The 20,912-nt window shown below is 40.6% G+C and overlaps 1 protein-coding gene across 1 annotated transcript; it reads right to left on the bottom strand.

The window, feature by feature from the left end:
* Nucleotides 1–512: 512 nt before the first annotated feature.
* Nucleotides 513–16,547, bottom strand: TMEM41B (transmembrane protein 41B). Its single transcript, XM_053391565.1, has 7 exons — nt 16,303–16,547; nt 11,228–11,345; nt 9,281–9,409; nt 6,874–6,967; nt 4,758–4,862; nt 3,335–3,473; nt 513–1,849 (listed from the first exon to the last, which is right to left on the bottom strand). The coding sequence occupies exons 1-7, from the start codon at nt 16,418–16,420 to the stop codon at nt 1,680–1,682; spliced, it is 873 nt and encodes a 290-aa protein (XP_053247540.1). The 5' UTR covers nt 16,421–16,547; the 3' UTR covers nt 513–1,679.
* Nucleotides 16,548–20,912: the final 4,365 nt, after the last annotated feature.

The following is a 20,912-nucleotide window of genomic DNA, read 5'->3' as shown; positions in this document are numbered from 1 at the left end:
AGACCTGTAACATTCTTCAGTCAATGCTTATCTGCTGAAGAGCTGCACAGCTCAAGGGAACTGCAAAGGGCCTTTGATTACAGACTAAAGGACACTGTGTACCTTAGATGAGTTGTGAACCAGGTAGGAGAATGCCATTTTGAGAGGGAAGGAGTGCCAACGTATGGGAATGGAACAGGTACTATATGGTAGTTCTTCAGACTAGCGGGCATGTAGTACTTAACTGTCTACAGACTAAATTTGGCATACTAGCCTTGATTCAAAGGAGGACAGCAGAAGCTGGCAAGTACTGTAGTCTACTTTGTTTGTAAGAATTGAAAAATGGCTAAAATTGTTTCGTAACAAAAATAACCACACAGAGTAATCAGGCCTAGAGATGGATACACTTGAGTGGCATTCTGAACTGGAACAATATAATAAAGCCCAGAAACAGAAACAAAATACCCCTAGCAACAATAATTATTCAAGGAAAGCTATCATTACCGTGGGGAGTAAAAACCATAACAGAGCTCTTAAAATTTCAAAAATAAATTTAATCATCAGTTAGCCTTCCATCAAAACAGGGACACATCTTCCTAGCACGTCTATTTACAAGATGTACAATTTGTACATGATAACCTTAACCCAACGAAAGTATGCATGTAGGCATGGAGCTTCCTCATACTGAGGCACTTACAAAATGTTTCAGCTGTAGGGGCATGAAAACCAATGAGGGATTCCGTGCCTGAAGAACCACTGTTTGGGCACTTGGAGCACCAATGGATCTTTACACCAGAGGTTATGCTATATGGCCATGCTGCATAAATAAAAACCTAGCAAACATTATATACTTAATTAACTATAATGACAGATTGTTTCTGCTTACTAACTGAAATTGATAATTCCTCAAAGTGTTTCCCACATTTTTGCATGCACTTATAAATGCATGCAAATAATTATTTTTGACAGCTGATTAATTAGTTTAATAAAATATTAGCAATTTTGGAAACAGCTGCCATACATATGAAATACTGGCAAAATATATATATATAAGTTAGCATTTTTCATGTGCCATGATAGATAAAAGTCTGATCAACCCCAACCCCAGCAAAAACATTCATATGACAGGAAAGTCACTCAATGTTTTTCAGTGTCTCCACAGTTGGCATGAAGCAAAATGAAACCCAGGAATTTCTGAAACACTGGTCAAAATATCTCTTCCTGCTCTCCCACAAGGAGCTCGTTAATAAAGATTCCATACAATCCATTACCCACTGGGCTGTAAAAACAACTGTGCAGTCTATTACTTTTTCAGAATTATGAATGATGGTGCAAAGATGAGGGGGAAACAGGAATGAATTTATCACGTTAAGCCTACACAAACAAAATCAGATAAGGCATACATACACATATACATATACATATACATATGTATACATATGTATATGTATATTACATATATTACTGATTAGTTAGAATGAAGAATGCTTTAAAAAAAGTATATGGTTCATCTTAATTTCTTCTGACAGCAGTTATTTTGTCTTTGTGCCCCATAAATAAAACTCAGCAAGAAGTCCAGAAACATTTTTATCTCTTATAATTCTCTCCTTTCAAATTGTGAAAGATGCGATAGAAAAGTGACCATAGAAATAGTGCTGATCCTGAGATGAAATATGGGGCATGAAGATCCAGGCTAATTCTCATTCAAACTTTTGTTTAAGTTTCTTCTGAAAAATAGCTGGCAGAATGGAGAGAATAGCTAGAATCATGAGAATGAAAACAGAGTTCCAGGAGACTGCTTCACCTGCTGTTGTAAGCTGGTAGAGCGTTGTTCCAGCTTTAATTGCTACAAAAGATGGTGGCGCAACACCTGGAAATAAAAGACAAAAAAATGGATCAGGGGGAAAAAATTAAACACAAAACAGTTGTGTGTGTTTTTAATGTCACCAAATCTTATAGATGATTCAGAAGTCATGAAGGAAGAACCTGCTCTCCCCCAACTTTGCACACTAAAGTATTATCCACTTTACCACACTAAAGTATTATCTATATTCCAGCTTGTAACTAACATGTAAAAAGGTAAAGGGACCCCTGACCATTAGGTTCAGTCGTGACCGACTCTGGGGTTGCGGCACTCATCTCGCTTTATTGGCCGAGGGAGCCAGCGTAGTTTCCGGGTCATGTGGCCAGAATGACTAAACCGCTTCTGGAGAACCAGAGCAGCGCATGGAAACGCCGTTTACCTTCCCGCCAGAGCAGTACCTATTTATCTACTTGCACTTTGATGTGCTTTCGAACTGCTAGGTTGGCAGGAGCAGCGACCGAGCAACGGGAGCTCACCCCGTCGCGGGGATTCGAACCACCGACCTTCTGATCAGCAAGTCCTAGGCTCTGTGGTTTAACCCACAGCGCCACCCGCGTCCCTAGCTAACATGTACAAGATGGTCTATACAATAAAATACCGCTTATAAACCCCCCAATAACTAAAGCAATCAAGAATGAAAAACGGAGATTCCAAAACCACCAGCCTAAATAAAAATGTATTTGCTGCCTGCTTAAAAGCAGGCATTAATAAGCATGGGGTCAAGACAGAACCTTGTGGCACACTGCAGACCAAAAGCTACAGGCCAAATCAGTAGTCACTAAGGTCCACCTTCTGAAAGCTACAACCCAGGATTTCACTTCTGTCTGCTTCTGTGTCACTGGCACTTTGCCTTCTCTACTTCTGTGACTCAGCTGACTAGCCCAACCAAGCCTTGCAGATTTAATAAGCCAGAGAAGCCAAGGATCCAAAGCGCCTATCATGGGTCTTGGTTTTCCAGATAACTTTTTCAGAACTTCAGGTTGCGCAAGTTGAAAGGTATTCAATACAAAGTGAACAGTCAGGAGCCCTGTGTGATCACTGGCACTGATTCAGAAATAACCATGGCATCCACACTGTAGTGGATGCTAGCAACTTTATCTGAAAAGCTTCTTGCAAAGCAGTCACCATCCCCCTGCTGGCCAGACTGCAACAAGCCTTTTTACTATTCTGAACAGATCCAATGAGCAGAGAAAACAATGGTGGTGATGTAGGATTTCTTCACCACAATCATGCCACAGAGTAGGCTCTAAAATGGAACGTATCCTATGATAGATATGTAGAATTTCAGCGCATTTTTATTTAGCTGTGAAATTTACGGCCCGCATTCCTTAACAACTAAAAATAAATAAAGCACTAAAATAAGAATATGCAAAAACATTTATTCAAAATTTATACAACTGCCCAAGAGATGGGGCTGTGTACTAATGAAGCATGCAGAAAGGAAAATAGTGTCACATTTAGCAAATCTTTAATATTAATCTGAATTCTTACCTAGAAAAGTACCAATAAAAAATACTTTCAATGGTACATTTATTACAGGAGATGTTATATTGATAAACCAATTAGGAAGGAAAGGAGTTATTCTCAAAAATATTATGTAGTTAATGAGGTGTTCTCTGTGTCGTTCAACCTGTTGAGATATAAAAATTCCAAATTAAAAGAATCCTATTTTAGAAATATAGCAGCAATCTTAATTGCATAATCATTCCCTCTATTTCCAAAGTTTACTTGCGAGTGCTGGTCTTCACATAGCTAAAATGGAACCATTCACACACAGGAGGGAGAAAGCAGCAAGTTTGGTTGAACCCCCAAGGTTCACAGTATTACAACAACAAAATCTTTGGGGAGGAACTAAGGATGTTGGCAAACCCCAAAAAAACCCAAACGAGGACGGAGTGGCCAGGGAATGCTGACTGTTGGATGAAAAACCCCTCTCCAAACTGGGTAAGAAAGAGAACAAAATAGAGCATCATGGAGGACCATGGCTGATTGACTGGAACAGGGAACAGGAATACCCTATACTGCAATGCTTTGTTGTAGGTCCAACTTTACCCCTCTAATAGTGAACTCAGGTGGCTGAGGGTTAAACTGGGCTATCCCAAAATAAAGAAACAATTTCTACATAGGGGATTCTCTAGGTAGGGGTGTGAAAGTTTGTACAGAAAAATAAAACAATAAAATTTATTATTATTACTACTACCACTGTTGTTACTACTATTACTACGAAGAAGAAGTAAACGGCCCAGAAAGCACCTGAGAGTTTCCAGGCTTGAGGGCACAGACATATCAGCCCACTAGCAACTCATTTCATTGTCAACAAAGGGAACCTGTGGTTGACAGATTGCCAAATCCCCATATTTGCTGTTACTCTGGGGAAAGTAGGGGTGGGAAGAGATAGGCTACAACTGGTTTCAAGTTGGCTTGCTTGAAATTAACATTGACCAGTGTTTGTCAAGTCAGACGACACAAGCTATGGTTTAGCACGAACAGCATGCAAGCCCAAAATTTACTTCTAGACTCATTCCTGTCACACTGAACTATGGTTTAGCATGAAATACAGGTTGTGACCAGGAGTGGGGGGAAATGGATACAGTGGTCCTTGGTTCTTGAACTTGATCCGTTCCAGGACTCCGTTCAACTCCCAAAACCGTTTGAAAACCAAGGCGCAGCTTTTAATTGGCTGCAGGAGCTGCAGGAACTTCCTGCACTCAAGCGGAAGCCACGTCGGACGTTCAGCTTCCGAAAAATGTTCACAACCCAGAACACTTACTTCTGGGCTTGCGGCGTTTGGGAGCCGATTTGTTCAGGAGCCAAGCCGTTTGAGTAACAAGGTACCACCGTATTTGTGTAATTCCTATCCTCTTATACTTAAATGTAAGCATTTAGGGTAGATGTTCCACCAGAGTGACTTTACCTGCTGTGACCATTTCACGGCTTTCTCTGTTAAATATCTATAAACAACAGGTCTTCCAACTAAATAGGACAGCATATAACAGAAAGAGGCCCCAAGTCCAGAGCACTGCAAATGAATGGAAAATGAGACTCTCATATATTCATCCTTCACATGATTAACATGCAATGGGGTTTCAAATAATCAATGTAGTTAAGCATTTATCTATACATTCAGTATTACTCTCTCTTAGTTAGAACTGTATCACCTCAGACCACCTATAGGGGACTGCTTTGTTAGTACTCCCCTTTATGTTAAAAAGAAAATCTTTCATGCAGAAAACTAGCACATCTGGGAGAAAACTAGTCTAGAACCTCTCTTACCATGTATGAGTTGTCTGTATGATTCTGCTGAACCCACACTTCAACTCTAGTACAAGAAGCTTCAAAATAGTAGTAACTACAGAAAACTCTTTTTAAACTGATTTGAATTGGACTTTTATTATACAAGGGTGTTTGTGTGTCTGCATCTGGGGCCATCTGTTGTTACAAGTGACTAGCTGTCCACAACATGGTGCACTGAGGCCACCATTTCCAAATTACCTTCACATAGCGTTTTGCAAATGACCCTAACCATAATGCCCTTCCTTTTTCCGAAGAAGTTGTTTCAAGTCTTGGAAAGGGATGTACATCACACCCTAATTAATGCATTTAAATTGGTTTCCAGTTGCTCACTTTTATAGCCACCAGAGAAAAAGTGGGCAGAATTGAACATTGCACTATTACAAACATTCTGTCTGCACAAGCATATTAGCTTGCCAGACTGAACAATCCTCCTCCCGCCCACTGTTCTGGGGGCTATACTGACCCCCCCATCCAATTTTGAGGGATTTGGGAGAACATGGGAATTAAGGGGTAAGCCCTGTTGCAGAGGCAGGATGTGAATCCCACCCAATGTTTCTGTTTTACTCAGAGTAAACCCATTGAAATTAATGGACCTAATTTAGTAACTTTCAGTAATTTCATCGGGTCTACTCCAGGCTAAACTTAGTTGAATACTATCTAGTAAAATTATTATTTTGCTATCACTTATTCAACTTTGTCCATTAGAAAGTACTCATTTCTGAGAGCTGATTCATCACTACCACCCCTTATGTCAAAAGCAAATTTCAGCTGCCCCAGGAGAGCAAGATTTAGTATACTGCCCTCACTAGTAAATGCTACATTTCTATTAACTATTCTATTTCTTTGTTAGTGTTAAAATTCAGTGGAGGAAAAGCCAGGCCTACTTTACATAAAACAATTATTGCTATTAGGCACTGATTTAACAGAGCCAGCTTATTTTAAATATTTTAAATATTTAACTTATATTTAAAATATTCTTACCCTATCTTCTAATCAGTGCACCCAACTGCTCAGAGTAGACACAATGAAATTAATGTACGTGTTTAACTTGGGTCCATTCATTTCAGTGGGTCTCCTCTAAATATGACTAACATTGGATACAACCTGATGACACCTTTTCAAACCCAATAAAAAAGATAAATACACAAGTGATAGTGTACAGAAGCAGAACATTTCTTCTCTCCTTACAGATGTGGGCTCCACTGGGGAGGGAAGTTTGGGTCTTCTCTCCCCACCAATGACCCCAATCAAGATGCCCCCTGCATCTTACTTAGGCTTAAGGGAAAAGTTCCCGTTGGCACCCACTGCAGCATAACGGAAAGGTTAAATTAAACTTCTCCTTATGCTGCAGTCTCACAGCACACCAGGGAAGAGACACTTGCAATTAAATGGGAAAAATCTATTTAGAGTAAGTAATGTGTATTTTGGCCCTGAGGCAAACCCTCTGCCAGCAGGTTTTTAGGTTGCTTTCAACATTCTTTCTGTGTCGGTTTCTATGTTGTTTTTCAGTTATATTACTATTTTGTTTGTTACTGTCTGAACTTCCTAAGAAAGTAATAGCTAAACATTTAATAGCTAAACATTTAATTAATAAGAACTCCCGTTCATTACTTCAACTGTTACATATTAAAAGGTTAGGCCTGTACTATTCACATCATCTGCTGCTGCAGTAAATAGCAAATACCTTAAACAAATATTTTGAAGAAAAGCATTCTGTATTTGTAATTAATACTTACCAAACAAACAAGAAATAGAGCTAGGGGGAAAGGGTAGAGAAATCCTGAAAGTATACTCAGAAATATTGATCCAGGAATAGCAAAGGTTTGCAAACTGGATGGTAGGTTTAGTTAAGGACAACATTACTTCACTGTTTTGAACATGCAGAGTATACTAATGCATGTTTACTCAGAAGTTAGGTCTGACTGTTTTTAATAAAACTTTCTCCAAGGTACATAGGATTACAACCTTAAAAATTTAAAACCAATACAATTTTAAATAATTTATATATCAAAAGTATTGCCAATGAAAACAATTTAAAAGATGGTTTAATATTTGAAATATGCATATACTATTTAGGCATGTGGTCCCTTAAAACTTCTCTACACTGGGCCTCTTCATATACTGTATTTCATTTTTAGGTATGCATCTAAAGTTCTAGAACATACATGGCAACCACATCTGCAAGGGAAAAAACTGTCACACAGCTGTGCTTATAAGGGAGCTGGGCTTTGCTACCTGTTGAATGTACACATGCTGGTAAACCCGGGACTGCCACTGATCAACAAGGAGCAGCAGCGAAACATTGCAGGCACTGTTTTATAAAACACCACAGCATAAATGCTGAGTACTCTGGGAGGAATTCAACATCACATTATAATCGTCGTTTTGTCAACACAAGCATTTCAGCTTGCCAGATGGAAAAATCTCCCCTGTGTGTGTTTCTGCAGGATCCTCTGACATGCTCTCCCTTCCCCACAGTCAATTGGGGGGGGGTCCACAGGGGGAAGAGAGGGGGAAGCCCCAATGTATTAGCAGGACTTGGGCTGGTACCTGGCTCTCAGTCATAAATCTGAAACATTCATTCAGCAATGTACAGAACATACTATTATTATTTACTGAATTTATATACTGCCTTATACCTGGAGGTGTCATGGTGGTTCACAGACTATGCTGTTCTACTAATTTAGACACCAATAAAGGTTCACATTGGGGGTTTTTTTTAAAAAAAATCTGGGGTATTTCTAACCTTTATTGGGTCCCAGGGCAGGCATATAATAAATGAATCTCAGCTTTACCTCTGTGTAGGCTACTTACCGTAAGTTCTGTGAACCAAACTCTTACAAAACATAATTTGTACTATGAAGTGCTATTCAATGGTACCATTAAATAGCCTTGTTTACAGCTGCTAAAAGTTGTTCACATAGCACTAACGGAGCATGCCTCAAACAACTTTTAAATAGCTAAGTGAATCAAAGACTCATTTCTATCCAAGTGTTGTTAACAACCTAGCAATAGCAAATTAGCATATTCTATCCCCACAGGGTGAATAACCACCAATAAAAATAAAGCTGCTTGTTTTAACAGGTTGCCTATGTGTTAAGAATTTTTTTTAACAACTTCACAGCACAAAAATATTCCTTTATGCAAATAAGTCAAGTCTTCCTAAATGCTCTTAACCCCTTTGACTTCTTATGCAGTTTTCACACCTTAAAAATACAGGATTAAACCAAGTTAGGTTGCTTCTTAAAATCACTTTCAAAAGTTCCTTCAATTATTGATTACTACACTTAATGTTCTGTTAAAATTGATAAATCTCTCCCACTTGAAATGAAAAAAAGCAGGCTTAGAGAATCTGTGGCCTTCGGGAAGTTGCTGGACTCACTCATCCAGCCAGCATGGCTAATGGTTAGGAACATCACAAGTTGTGCTCTAACATCTGGAAGACCACAGGTTCCCCTTTCATGGAATAAATCAAGCCAGGGTAATGAAGGATAATCCCTACTCAGATTCCAAAGGCAGTGGCATTCTCTCTGCTTTCATTATCCTCTAGGATTAAATGATTTAACTCACAGGAGTGTTTCAAAACCAAGTCATTTGCAAAGGAAACCTATGTTCACTTAGATGTAGCTTCCATTGCCTACAATGAAGCATATTCTTTAGTAAGTACTGTATATTTAGGAATGCAGCCTTGGCTTCTTGAATTTAATCCCCCAATAATACAATGTACTCCATTTTTCTTTTTTTCTATCTTTCTGGTGCAATCTTACATGTCAAAATTCTGAAATAAACATGTTCAATGCTGAAGTGGGGAAAGGGCCTTCTTATACAAACCAATGAAAACCGCACACTGTTAACTACCAGCAGTTCCATATTGAAAGATGCCAAGTACGGTCACACAGATTCTTAATGGCTCTTAAAGTTGTTCCCCACATTCCATTCCATGTTGTTCAAAAGCCCCCCCCCCCATGGAGGTACAGGGGATGGGTACCTTTTCTTCTATGAACTCCCATCTATTCACTTATCTTCTGACCCAATCCAAATAATCAAAAGGGTCCATCACCACCACACAGAAAAAAGCCTAGAAACTATTTCACGTCATATTCCAGAAAGCCACAGCTATGTGTATTTTTCAAATAAGGATACAAAACGTAAGTAGCAAAATAGGCCACTAAGACTTGTACATAGAAGTTGTCCTTGTATTTAGAGAGAACTTTTCCTAAGGCTTTAGCATCATCCATGTCTCTGGGAACCTTTATACATTCTCTCTCCTCTCTGCAGGGGAAAAAGAAATCAGGTGAAGTTACCAGCATAAACTGCAGATGCTTGCTCCAAAGAGCAGGGATACTAATGGCACTGTGACATAATGTATCATGCACTCTTAAGATTTCATGTAAAATACTAATTACACTGTTTGACTTATTGGATTTTGTAATACATACAGCCAGCTTTAAGTACTACTTGATGTTATTCTGTAACCTGTTGAGGTATCAAAGGTACTACATCAAAACATCAGTTGTTCAGAAATTACTAGACAGTTTGATATTACCTTTGCCTCCGCTCCAGCAATTATTAATCAAAGTCAATGTTCAAAGCAAGGCCACACATCGTATTCAACATAATATCCAGGCACAACTTAATAACTTTTAATACAAGCAGATGGAACACATGTTCATTGCTTTAGGAGAGAAGAGTAATTGTTTGTGGTGTTTAGACTTTTTATCCACTTCACTTTCAAACTGGACAAAACATTCCTTCAGAGATAGAGAAGGGCTTCAATAGATAACACATCTACAGAGAATACCCCAAATCTCTGCATCTTTGGAAGCAAGTAATTCCTTTCAAATACCTGTAGATATTATTTTTTGGAAAACACTTGGGTGATTCTTAGCAGAACATACAAAGAAGCTCTATGGCCACATCTACACTACAAATGTAAGCCACTTCCACACAGTGTTTGGAATTCCCCATGTGCCAGGTGTGTTTTGCTACTGGAGCTGCTCCAGTTGTGACTACGTGGAGATTTCTGGGTGACAGGTTGGTGATTGCTATCTGCACCGAGTCTGCTGACTTGTGCACAGCAAAAGACATGCATCTTGTGCTTCTGCATTGCCCTGTGAATCATGGAGCCATTGCTGGTCATCTTAGTCCTCCATCATCACAGACCACAATTTAAAAACCTCTGGCTTAGTCCATTGTTAATACCATTTTCATTTCCACTGTGTGTGTTTCTCCTTCTTGCATACTGGGACAAGTGAATTGTTGTAAGAGCAAGCTACAGTCAAGCAATGTAGTTGATATCATAGAATCATAGGATTATAGCATTGAAAGTGACCCCAAGGACAATCTGGCAAACCCCTAGCAAACAGATATTCCATTGCGGCAACCGTAACCTAGGTTTAAGATGCCATTTAGCACTTAGCTTATATATCTGAGTTTTTAACACTGCTTCCACGTCAGTTAAACAGTAACAGCTAACTATCACAAATCCTTGAAACAGCAGTGCTCAGCATAATCAGAAATCTACAATTCCAGAGTTCGTTTGGTTTTTTGGAGAGGGGAGCTCCAATAGTTAAAAACTACTTTGAACCCAGTATCGTAACAGCTTTTTGTAGTGTGAATGTGTAGTGAAATGAGCATTTGTCCAAGTTTTGTCTGATGACATAATTTTGAATTGGACAGCTCAGGTCTGCCAGACATTAACAGGTGGTTAGTTTAACCTCTAATCCCAGAATATACAACTATCCACCTGGGAAATTTGCACACTGTGACATATTAAAACTAAGATTGGGGTTAACCAGCAATATGAAGTGTTTTGGTATAGTAGTACAACAAGCTTCCATAATGTATTGTCTGAACAAAAAATCTTTGTCAGTAATCTTTAAATGGTTATGTCAAATTTCTGACAGGAATGAGCCAGGTAGCGTACCTTGTGGCTTACTGGTAAATTCTGATATCAAAACTAGACATTTATACACATGGTTCCTTTCTGAAAACTCAATGAACTGTGTCCTTCACTTCTGAGTTCTATAAGTTTGTAAGGTTCTTTAGGTACATTTGCTGGAAACAAAGCAAATTCTTTGTCATACTTACTCACTCAGTTGTGGAAAGTTTTTATATACCAGAAACATAACAGATGCAGCTATTAAGAAGATGGACAATAATATGAGAAGGGACATTCGTGCAGATCCACCTTCTTTATGGGCCTTTCCTGAAATGGAACAAAAATATAATTAATTCATGAGTTCTTACAAATCATATTTGAGGAGTTGAATTGAGGAAGGGCACTTAGACTTCACCCCTTCATGGATCACTGCCTTGCCGTGGCGAAGGGGCTTGAATAACTCAGAGAAGCTATGAGCTATGCCATGCAGGGCCACCCAAGATGGACAGGTCATGGTGGAGAGTTTTGACCAAACGTGATCCACCTGGAGCAGGAACCGGCAAGCCACTCCAGTATCCCTGCCAAGAAAACTCCATGGACAAAGACAACAGGCATATAAAAGTTATGACGCTGGAAGATGAGCCCCTCAGGTCGGAAGGCACCCAACATGCTACTGAGGAAGAGCGGAGGACAAGTACAAGTAGATTCAGAGGTGATGAAGCGGCTGAGCCAAAGCCAAAAGGTCGCTCAGTTGTGGATATGCCTGGAAGCGAAAGGAAAGTCCAATGATGTAAAGAAAAACATTGCATAGGAACCTGGAATGTAAGAACCATGAACCTTAGATGTGGTCAAAAATGAGGTGGCAAGAATAAATATTGACATCCTGGGCATCAGTGAACTAAAATGGACGGGAATGGGCGAATTCGGTTCAGATGACCATCATATCTACTGTGGGCAAGAATCCTGTAAAAGAAATGGAGTTTGACAAGGTAACTAGAGCTCACTCAAGTCTACTTCCCTAGCTTACTTTAGTGATGATAATCAAGCAATAAGTTCATCTCTTCTTCAATTTGCTTCTATTGATGGATAAAGGAAACATGCCCATGACCAACTTGCCTGAAACAACTACGGTATTTCACTCAGGCAGGCAACTGTGTGAGACTGCTACTACATAGTAAACTGGCTAGATCATCCACCCTGCTTATCTGTCAAGAATAATAATAATCCCAGAGTGTTTATTACAATTGGTGGTGCCATGATTATGCAATGTGTACTGAATATTCCCTCTTGTGATGTTACATGGTTATGAGCTGGCAGGAGGAGTACAGAGATGATGAAACTGCCACATAAGTATGAAAATCATATGACGTGGCATAACAAGTGTTCTGAATTTAGCAATTTGCCTTGAAGTTACTACACTTGTGTAGCATGCTTTCATAAAGCCTCATATGTCTAACAGAAGGCACACCATCTGCACAGCTACACCTGAAGTTTCATTAGTCCTCTTAAAATCAGTGCCTCCGAGGAAGAATCTGTATAAAATCATTACTGTCAGCAGAAAGAAAAATAATTGTTTAGTAGCAGTTGAATTTCACATTTCTTTCAACAGCAAAATGTACACTCTGCGTGTCACACTATTCCAGCAAGCAAACATCACAAATCATGGAATTGTATCTGTGCTGTAGGCAGCTATGCCTACAGGTAATTGTATGAATGTGCATTCATGTTAGGTCTGAAATATGCACACAACCCACAAAGACATATGAAAATTTAAAATGCCAAACTCAACAAGGGTTTTGAGAAGATAAGCTGATAACCGTTTTTACCTGATTTTTTTTTCTGCCATTACATTTTTTTTAAGCTCTTGAAATTATGCTCATTTTAAAAGTTCAATTTCCACATTACATGCCAATTTCTAACAACTGCTATTGCATTGGAGGCTAAACAAAGCTTACAAGTTTCCAATGCATTACACTTTTAAATTTTACTTTGATTAGAGTGCTTTTTGCACAGGGAGTATATCATGATTCAATTTGGAACAAATTCTATTGCAAATAAATTTTTAAAAAAATCATTAGGACCACTCAAGTGACATATGCAAAGAACTGAGAGTTAACATTTAACTGCACTCAATCATCTCAAGTACAGTAGATATCTGTAATTACAATTTCAATTTGGCAAAGGCACTTCAATTACTATTCCAACATGAGAAACGGTTCAATATAAAAGTGATACTGAACATTATTTTGATGCACTGTTGTGATAAGCCCACTGAACCAAAGGAATTATGTTAAAACTAGAATGTACTGTATACCTTAATTTTAAAGTCCTTGTGACAAAGCCAACTTTTTAAATGTCTTTGACACAAGTAATTTCACTTACAGGAGTTTGCCACAGCCAGCTAAGAGTCAGAGTAAGAACACGTAATCATAAAGTAGCATTTACTGTACTTCCTCTATTCCTTACCCACTTATATCTAAACCGGATAACATAGCAAATTTATAGAATAGGCTTTAAAATTTGAAGTGCAGCAACTCTGAATAACTATGTCAAGTTCTGAAAAAACAATGATTTCCAAGGCATCTAATATAATGTGGCTACAACAATGTCGCCATGCCAGCTTAGACCAATTACATGTTTAAACACTCTGCTCTTTCAGGCATACTCTGCTCCTTCAGGCTGTAAATGTCAAAATGTCCTTACCTGTACCAAGCTACTAGGGTTCCCAATTTTAAAAGGCAAAAGGCAGGACTGGAAACCCAGGGTAAAATTTGAAGTGCCACAAGACCATCATCTTAGGGAACCTAAGTACATGTGGGTCTGGTCAGTCCGTGGATGGTAATCCTCTCAAAACCACACATGCGCTGCCTTGGGTTCCAAGACACAAGAAAGGCAGGCTATACATGCAAAAAAGTACTAAAATGGTCTGTATCCAACCTATGAATTTAATGTATCATTTCTGCTTTCCTGAGAGAATGATATCCCATGTACTGTTCTGGGGGATCCTTCAACCCTCTGGAACACCATCTGGGGAGGGTGCAGACGTTGGACATGGGATAAGCCGTGTTGCACTAGTGGGAATAGTTGCACTGGCTTCCACTAGCAAACCAAGTTAGTTGAATACAGCCGTATGGTTTCCTTCACCCCCTCAAATAAATGTAGTTACCCCAGTTTTGTATTTAACCACTCACCTGGTTTCTACTGCCAACCAGGAACTCAACACAGATGGGTGAGTGGACTAGCAAAGAGAACCAGAGTACTTTTTTCTCTTTTGCCAGCCTGCATAGCACCCATTCTGGCTAAAAGAAAGGAGCTTCACTTCCTCTGCAGCCACCACAGAAATACAGTGGACTGGCGAAGAAGAAACAGACAACTCAAGTTTTTCCACTGTCAGGCTGTTGTGTTTCTAGCGTACAATAAGTAGGACCTTTCTTAATAAAAAAAAGCAGGCAACTAAGAAACTTGGGAGGCTAGGAATAGACTCAGTCCTTTCTGAGCAGCCCTACATGAACAGTATCTTACGTCTTAAAACTAATGCAATCATCAGCAGTGTTCCCATCTAAAATGTAACTTGTCAGAAAAGCATGAGAAAGTTGTTAGGAGATCTGTCTATCTGAAGACATGCAAGTTATGGCAAATATGGCAAAGAGAACATTTCACACACACAAACATGCTTCACTAATACGCTGGGAGAAAAATGTTTTTGGAGAGAAACATTTTCTCACATGTGAGCAATTTGCTCTGCCTTCCCGCAGTTCAACTTTACCCTGTATCAGTAAAATGAATTTCCACTCAGAACCAGTAATGACACACTAGGTCATCACAAGGTTATTCTAATAAAACAACTTCTCTTCCCAAGCCTACTCCCACAAAACACAACACATAATCCTACTTCATTTTCAACTATCAGCTATCTATTCCAGGTGGGAAATGTATGCTTGTGGAAGGTGGCAAATCTCCCAGAAGACAGTCTTTCATACAGCCTAGAGGAAGCAACTTAATCCCACCAAGAACAATTGGACATCCTTCCAAATAAGTCTACAGAGATTGCAAGTGTTTAGTGAAAGACACCTCAGATTTGGGATACGCATTCAACATACAGTATATTCCCAAGAAAACTTGGCTGAAGAGGCTAGACATACCCCATCACTGATAACCATCTGGCAGGCATCACATATGACATTGAAGACATCCCTTTCTAATTCAATCACAACTACTGTGCCAATTTTATTCACATGAAGGTTTGGAAAGACTTGCGAGAAGTTATTCACTATTGTCTCTAAGACCTTAAGAATCAATGGAACCTGTCATAACCTCACAGCTGGAACTATGCACAGAAGTCCCACTGTAAATATTACACTCTGAATACAACAGCTGAAAGTTAATGCATTTTAGTAGTCAACTCCTGAACTACATTCCTTACTCCACACCACTTTCCTAGGCCCCTAACAACTGGTTTCCTTCATGCATAATGCTCATCATTAGTATTTATCATATTTAAAGCACTTCTTGTTATAGGAAATCTGTTCTCAGAAGACCAATGGCTACGATTCAAACTCCGAAGCCACCACAGTGCAAACTGGTCTTGATCTGGTCAGTGTCCAGAGGGGTGACTGCTTGGGAACCTTGGGTTCCATGAGTAAATAAATACATAAAGCAAGCTAACAGCAACTTGTCCAATAGGAATGAACACAACTTTACTGCTGAATGCCACAGGCCACCCACAATATCCCAATTGCCCAACATCACCTTCAGAGTTTTATGACTAATGAGTCTTGAACCTGAATTATCTGCTTTGAGGTCCAACGTGGAAGAACTGCCCCACATCACGCCATATGGGCCTCCACACCCATGAGAGCACAGTAGGGCTCCTGACAGGCCTCGGGCCCCCCAGAACTTGTTTTCAAAAGGTCTCGACTTAAAAGGCTTAATAAATGCGTCCCTTTGAGCATCTGCAGAGTGCCCAAGAAAACCGAGAACCGGCCAGCCACGGATTATGTGGGAAGACTGTTCAGTTCGGGATCTAGGCGAATTTGAACCCCGGCACTTCTTGTTTTGTGGCATTAAACGCTGCTTCGGAGCATGTGCATTTTCCCTCTGAGTCACCCTCCTCCTTCCTCTTCCTCCTCCTCTCCCTTCCCGCGTCTCCTATCCTTCATTCTCCAGTGACCCCGGAACACCTCCAGGCACACCGCCGGCTTGGTTCCAGCGTCCCCCCCCATCCACCCATCCATCCATCCATGAATCTCTCACGCGTTCTCCTCCTGCCGCTTCTGCTTCCCACCTGCAAGCAGCTCCTGATGCCTTTCCAAGGCAGCCTCCGCCTCCTTCGCTGCCGCCGCCGCCTCTTCCTTCTCCGACGTCCTCCCGGACCCTCGCTGGCTCGTGCCCGGCTGCGCCATGGTACCCCCTTCGGCGACGCCACCAGCCCCTTCGCCGGCCGGCAACACACAGGCCCGGCTCAGCCTCCGCCGGCGCCAAGAACCGCGAGAGGAGGCGGGATCGGCCGCAGCCCTCCCATCAGCGCCGACGCCGCCCGCTCGCCGGCTCCGTAGGCCGCAGGCGCGGACTCTGTGATTCCGCCCCGCCCGCAGAGGTTCCCTTGCCGCCCTTACGCCAACACCTTTGCTCTTGGGTTCCTGGAAGGGCTGCCCACGTTTTCTAGTAAATACCGTGGAAGTCGCTTTCTTTCTCCAAAAGACGCCGATTCGGAAGGAACGCAGTGGTTCCACCATGGGCGTAGGCAGGATTTTTGTGGGGGGGGGGGGCAGAACCTCAGTTTGCTATGGATTTTTATGGATTTGGGGGCGGGGGGCGGGGAGAAGGGCAGCTGCGCCCATGGGTTCCACCCAGGACCGGATTTAGGTTTGATGAGGCCCTAAACTACTGGAGGTAATGGGGCCCTTTATTTGTCCAGTTGTCCTTTGTCAGCAACAAATTGTTGATGTTTTTGTGTTGAATATATGCTATAGGTCCATATACAACACAAAAGACTGTTGCTGTATGTAGGTTTTATTTTATTTGGTTTTTTTCCTTATATTTTGGAAATGTACATCCACGTGTTTTTTTCTTTAATTTTTTGTGTGCCCCCCCCAAAAAAGAGAGTGGGGCCCTAAGCTATAGCTTGTTTAGTTTATACATAAATCCAGCACTGGTTCCACCGAGTAGAAGCGCTGTGGGACATTTCACTAAGTGGCTGCTAGTTATGATGGCTGTCTGCTCATGAGCCTCTCATACGCATCTGGTTGGCTGCTGCAGAAAACAGGATGCTGCGCTATAGGCCTTTGGTCTAATCCGGCAGGGCTCTTCTTATAAAACCCAGGGTTTTATCTTTTCTTGGCTGGGAGTAAGTCCAATCTCACACTGTGGCACTTCCTTCCAAGTAAGGGCTGTAGCTCAGGAGTACAGCATGTGCTTTGCATGTACACAGTGTCAGGTTCATCTCTAGATCGGGCTGAGAAAGATCACTGCATGAAATCCTGGAAAGCCACCGCCAAGTCAGGGTCGAAAATACTGCTAGGTGGACTAAAAGGTCAGGCTCAGTACAAGGCAGCTTCCCATGTTCTTATGCAATATGCATAGAGTGATAGTGGTGTACAATTGGCTCCAGGACAAAAGAGGAGCAGGCTTTTTATCTGCATACTTTTCTGAAAATAGGCCACAAAGTTCAATGGGCTGCAGGCTGCAACTTGATGGAAATGTATGGGATTTCTTCACAAGCAGGAATGCAAAATGTTGTATTATGAGCTTGGATGGTAGTACTTAAATCAAACATGCTAGTAAAACTTATTTGTTGAACTTTGTAGATTTGTGCTTCTTTGTGTGCCTCTTTTCCCCAATATTTCCTCAAAGGGATATATCACTTCCTCCCAATATATACAGAACAGTGAATGGCGTACAACCTACCTTCCCCTTGTCAAAAAGACTATCCAGTAAAACTAGCTACTTTAAATAGCCAGTTTAAAACCAGCCAAGCAGAAACCCTAATTATATACCACCATGACATTTACTTCAAATTCATTTTGATACAAAACTGAAGGAAGTTCCTGTACTGAGAAAACCACAACAGGATGTACACAACTTGGTTAATGATGTGGCATTAGGGCCATGGTGTTTTTGTAAAAAAAAAAATAAAATCTCAACAACTTTGGGTTTTCTTTTAAAAAGCTTAGCAGTTTTGGGGGTTTGCTTTAAAAAATATCAACTTTTGAAGTGTCCTGGTTTTTATTTTTTACAATATGGCAACCTTATGCAGCATATCTGTCTGTGGGTTGTGAAACACAACACTGAAGGCCAAGTGCATTCAAATATTCAAAAAGCAGAATTAGCCTCTAAGTTGTATACATTACAGAATGTCTATAATGTTAATATTGTTTCATGCTGCTCCAAGCGGTGTGAGATTCTAAGGGTTCCAGGCTTCGGTTTCTTTGGAATGAGGGACAGTGGAGACTGTGGTGTCTTTATGATAATATAGTTTATTTACATAAATACAACATGAGCCTACGATGGAGGGGTTCACAGCATTAGCACCCCAAACAGGTCTTGTTTCTCCCATAGCCACAACCTTGGATTTGAACAGAAATAAAACATCTTGCTTTGTCTCTCTGGCTTCCCAGCTTGCCTCAGGCCTTTTGTCTTTCTAACTAACCAGGGAGGGAGGCCCACGGGCCATTGTCTGACTGGCCTGGCTTTTCCAGCAGTTGAATCTCTGCTGGATCCAGTAAATAGAAGCAGGGCTCAGGCATATACTGTAGCCTCCCCAACTCATAACAAGATGTAGCAGGCAGTCAAATTGGACACGTCAGCAAAATGCTGGCCAATCCACTAAACTGAACTCAAGGTGGCATACTTGGGGTTCCTTGAAAGTATTTCATCCAAGCATTGACCAGACCTAGAGCTGAATAACCTCAGTAAGACCGAATCAAACACCACTAAACCATAACTGCCACAATCATAAGATGTTCCCGCTGAAGCCATGTAATCTGGCAGCATCATCTAGGGGCATTCAGAATTAAAGGTCCTGTGCAGGATGTTTCCTTGTTCTATGCATGCCAAACATGCACAGTATGATTTTTAACAGCCTTCACTCAAAAGCTTTAATATGGGAGTGAGGGGAGGAGTCAAGAATGGAGAAGAAGGAGAGGTAATAAGACTGGGGTGACTAACTTGTCACCCTCTGGATGTTGGACTTCAGCTGCCATCATCTTCGACTGTTGGTTATGTTGGCAAGTTAGCCACCCCTTCTCTATTTTCTGCTGCATAGTTCCACAGTCTTCTCTTCATTTATAGTACCTTCCAAAATGAGTACAGCGAACAATATACAGTGGAACCTCGGTTGTCGAACGTAATCCATTCCGGAAGACTGTTCGACTTCTGAAACATTCAACAACTGAGGCGCAACTGCCGGTCGGCGAAGTCAATGGAGCAAAAATTTTAAAAACTCTCAGGAAGCAGTTCGACTTCCAAAAAACGTTCAAAAACAGAAGCATTCACTTCCTGGTAGTTGGCATTTGGGTTCTGAATTGTTCGGCTTCCGAAGCGTTCAACAACTGTGGTTCCACTCTAGTGGATTTAGGTATGTAGACAGATACCCCACCATGAGAGTCCCCCAAATCTTCACACCAGAGCTAAAGCAGATATCAAGGACCTTCTCGCTGAACAACTCTTTCTTTTGGAACTATTGTTAGATCTTTCGGTGCCCATTTAACACATTATTAAATACGATGACTATAGTGGTATGGGCACTTCCAGCTACAGTTCTGTAAACTGTTAGCTGTGAACACACCCCACTAGGCTCTACAAACAAAGTTGTGATTAAATTAAACGTGAAAAGTGACATACGCTGTGTATAAAAGTTTCTCTGCCTAATAATACCTTGTAGCAAATTAGATCAGACTTGGTAATTGGGTCTTCTGTTATTTAAGACTGTATCTTTGTTACGGTATACCAAACGGAAATGAAAGTACAAGCTGAAAGACTAACAGCTTCAGCACATGTTATAGTTGACGATTCAGTCTGAAGTGATTGTTCTCAGTGGTATCAATGTTCCAGGAATAAGTTCTAATCTAAAGTAATCTTAAACTATAACTTTTACTTCAGTAAAATAGATCACCAATAGATTTACTACCTGATCCTCAAGCAAACTGAATGAAAATGTAAACCAATTTAATCCCTGTTGAGATAATTAAGATTTCCACTTGCTACCTTTTTCCTGGCTATGCTTCTATATTTTTAACAGCACCACCATCACCAGAATATCTGATCCTGCAGGAAGCCATGAGGCCCTTTCATGGCATGACACTATGTAGTTGGAATAGTGGCATTGAATTATGCCGCTTGAAAGGACTAGTGAAACAAAGGCATGTGTCATTCTTGGCATTGATAGGAGAAAGTGGGATGCATGATCAGGCCTCTAATTCAACTATTTCAACTGAAAAATTAGATTTCCCCACTACATTTTGATATCTCAGTGAAATGTATCTGTCTGGTTCAAAAGACCGACATTTTGAGTTACAACTCTTCTACCCTTAAAGCAGGTTTTTTCTCTTGCAGAACTTTCCTACAAAATTTTCAGGCTTCCTCAAACTCGGACCTCCAGATGTTTTGAGACTACAATTCCCATCATCCCTCGCCACTGGTCCTGCTAGCTAGGGATCATGGGAGTTGTAGGCCAAAAAAAACCTGGAGGGCCAAATTTGAGGAAGCCTGCTACAAATGTTAAATTATTGAAAGGTATTTCTGTAGAGACAAGATAAAATCAGCAAGGTTTTAAAAATGGAGCTTACAGCTAAAAGGCTAAAAGAGTTGATCATTCTAAATTATCTGTAAATTCCACTTTTCTTTATTATTTAATCATCATTTTGATGTATAAACACACTAGTTCAAAGTAAATAA

Source organism: Podarcis raffonei, chromosome 1, assembly GCF_027172205.1.
Source record: "Podarcis raffonei isolate rPodRaf1 chromosome 1, rPodRaf1.pri, whole genome shotgun sequence".
Taxonomy (NCBI): domain Eukaryota; kingdom Metazoa; phylum Chordata; class Lepidosauria; order Squamata; family Lacertidae; genus Podarcis; species Podarcis raffonei.
The sequence above is the reverse complement of the archived record's forward strand: the minus strand, read 5'-3'. Positions and strand labels throughout refer to the sequence as shown.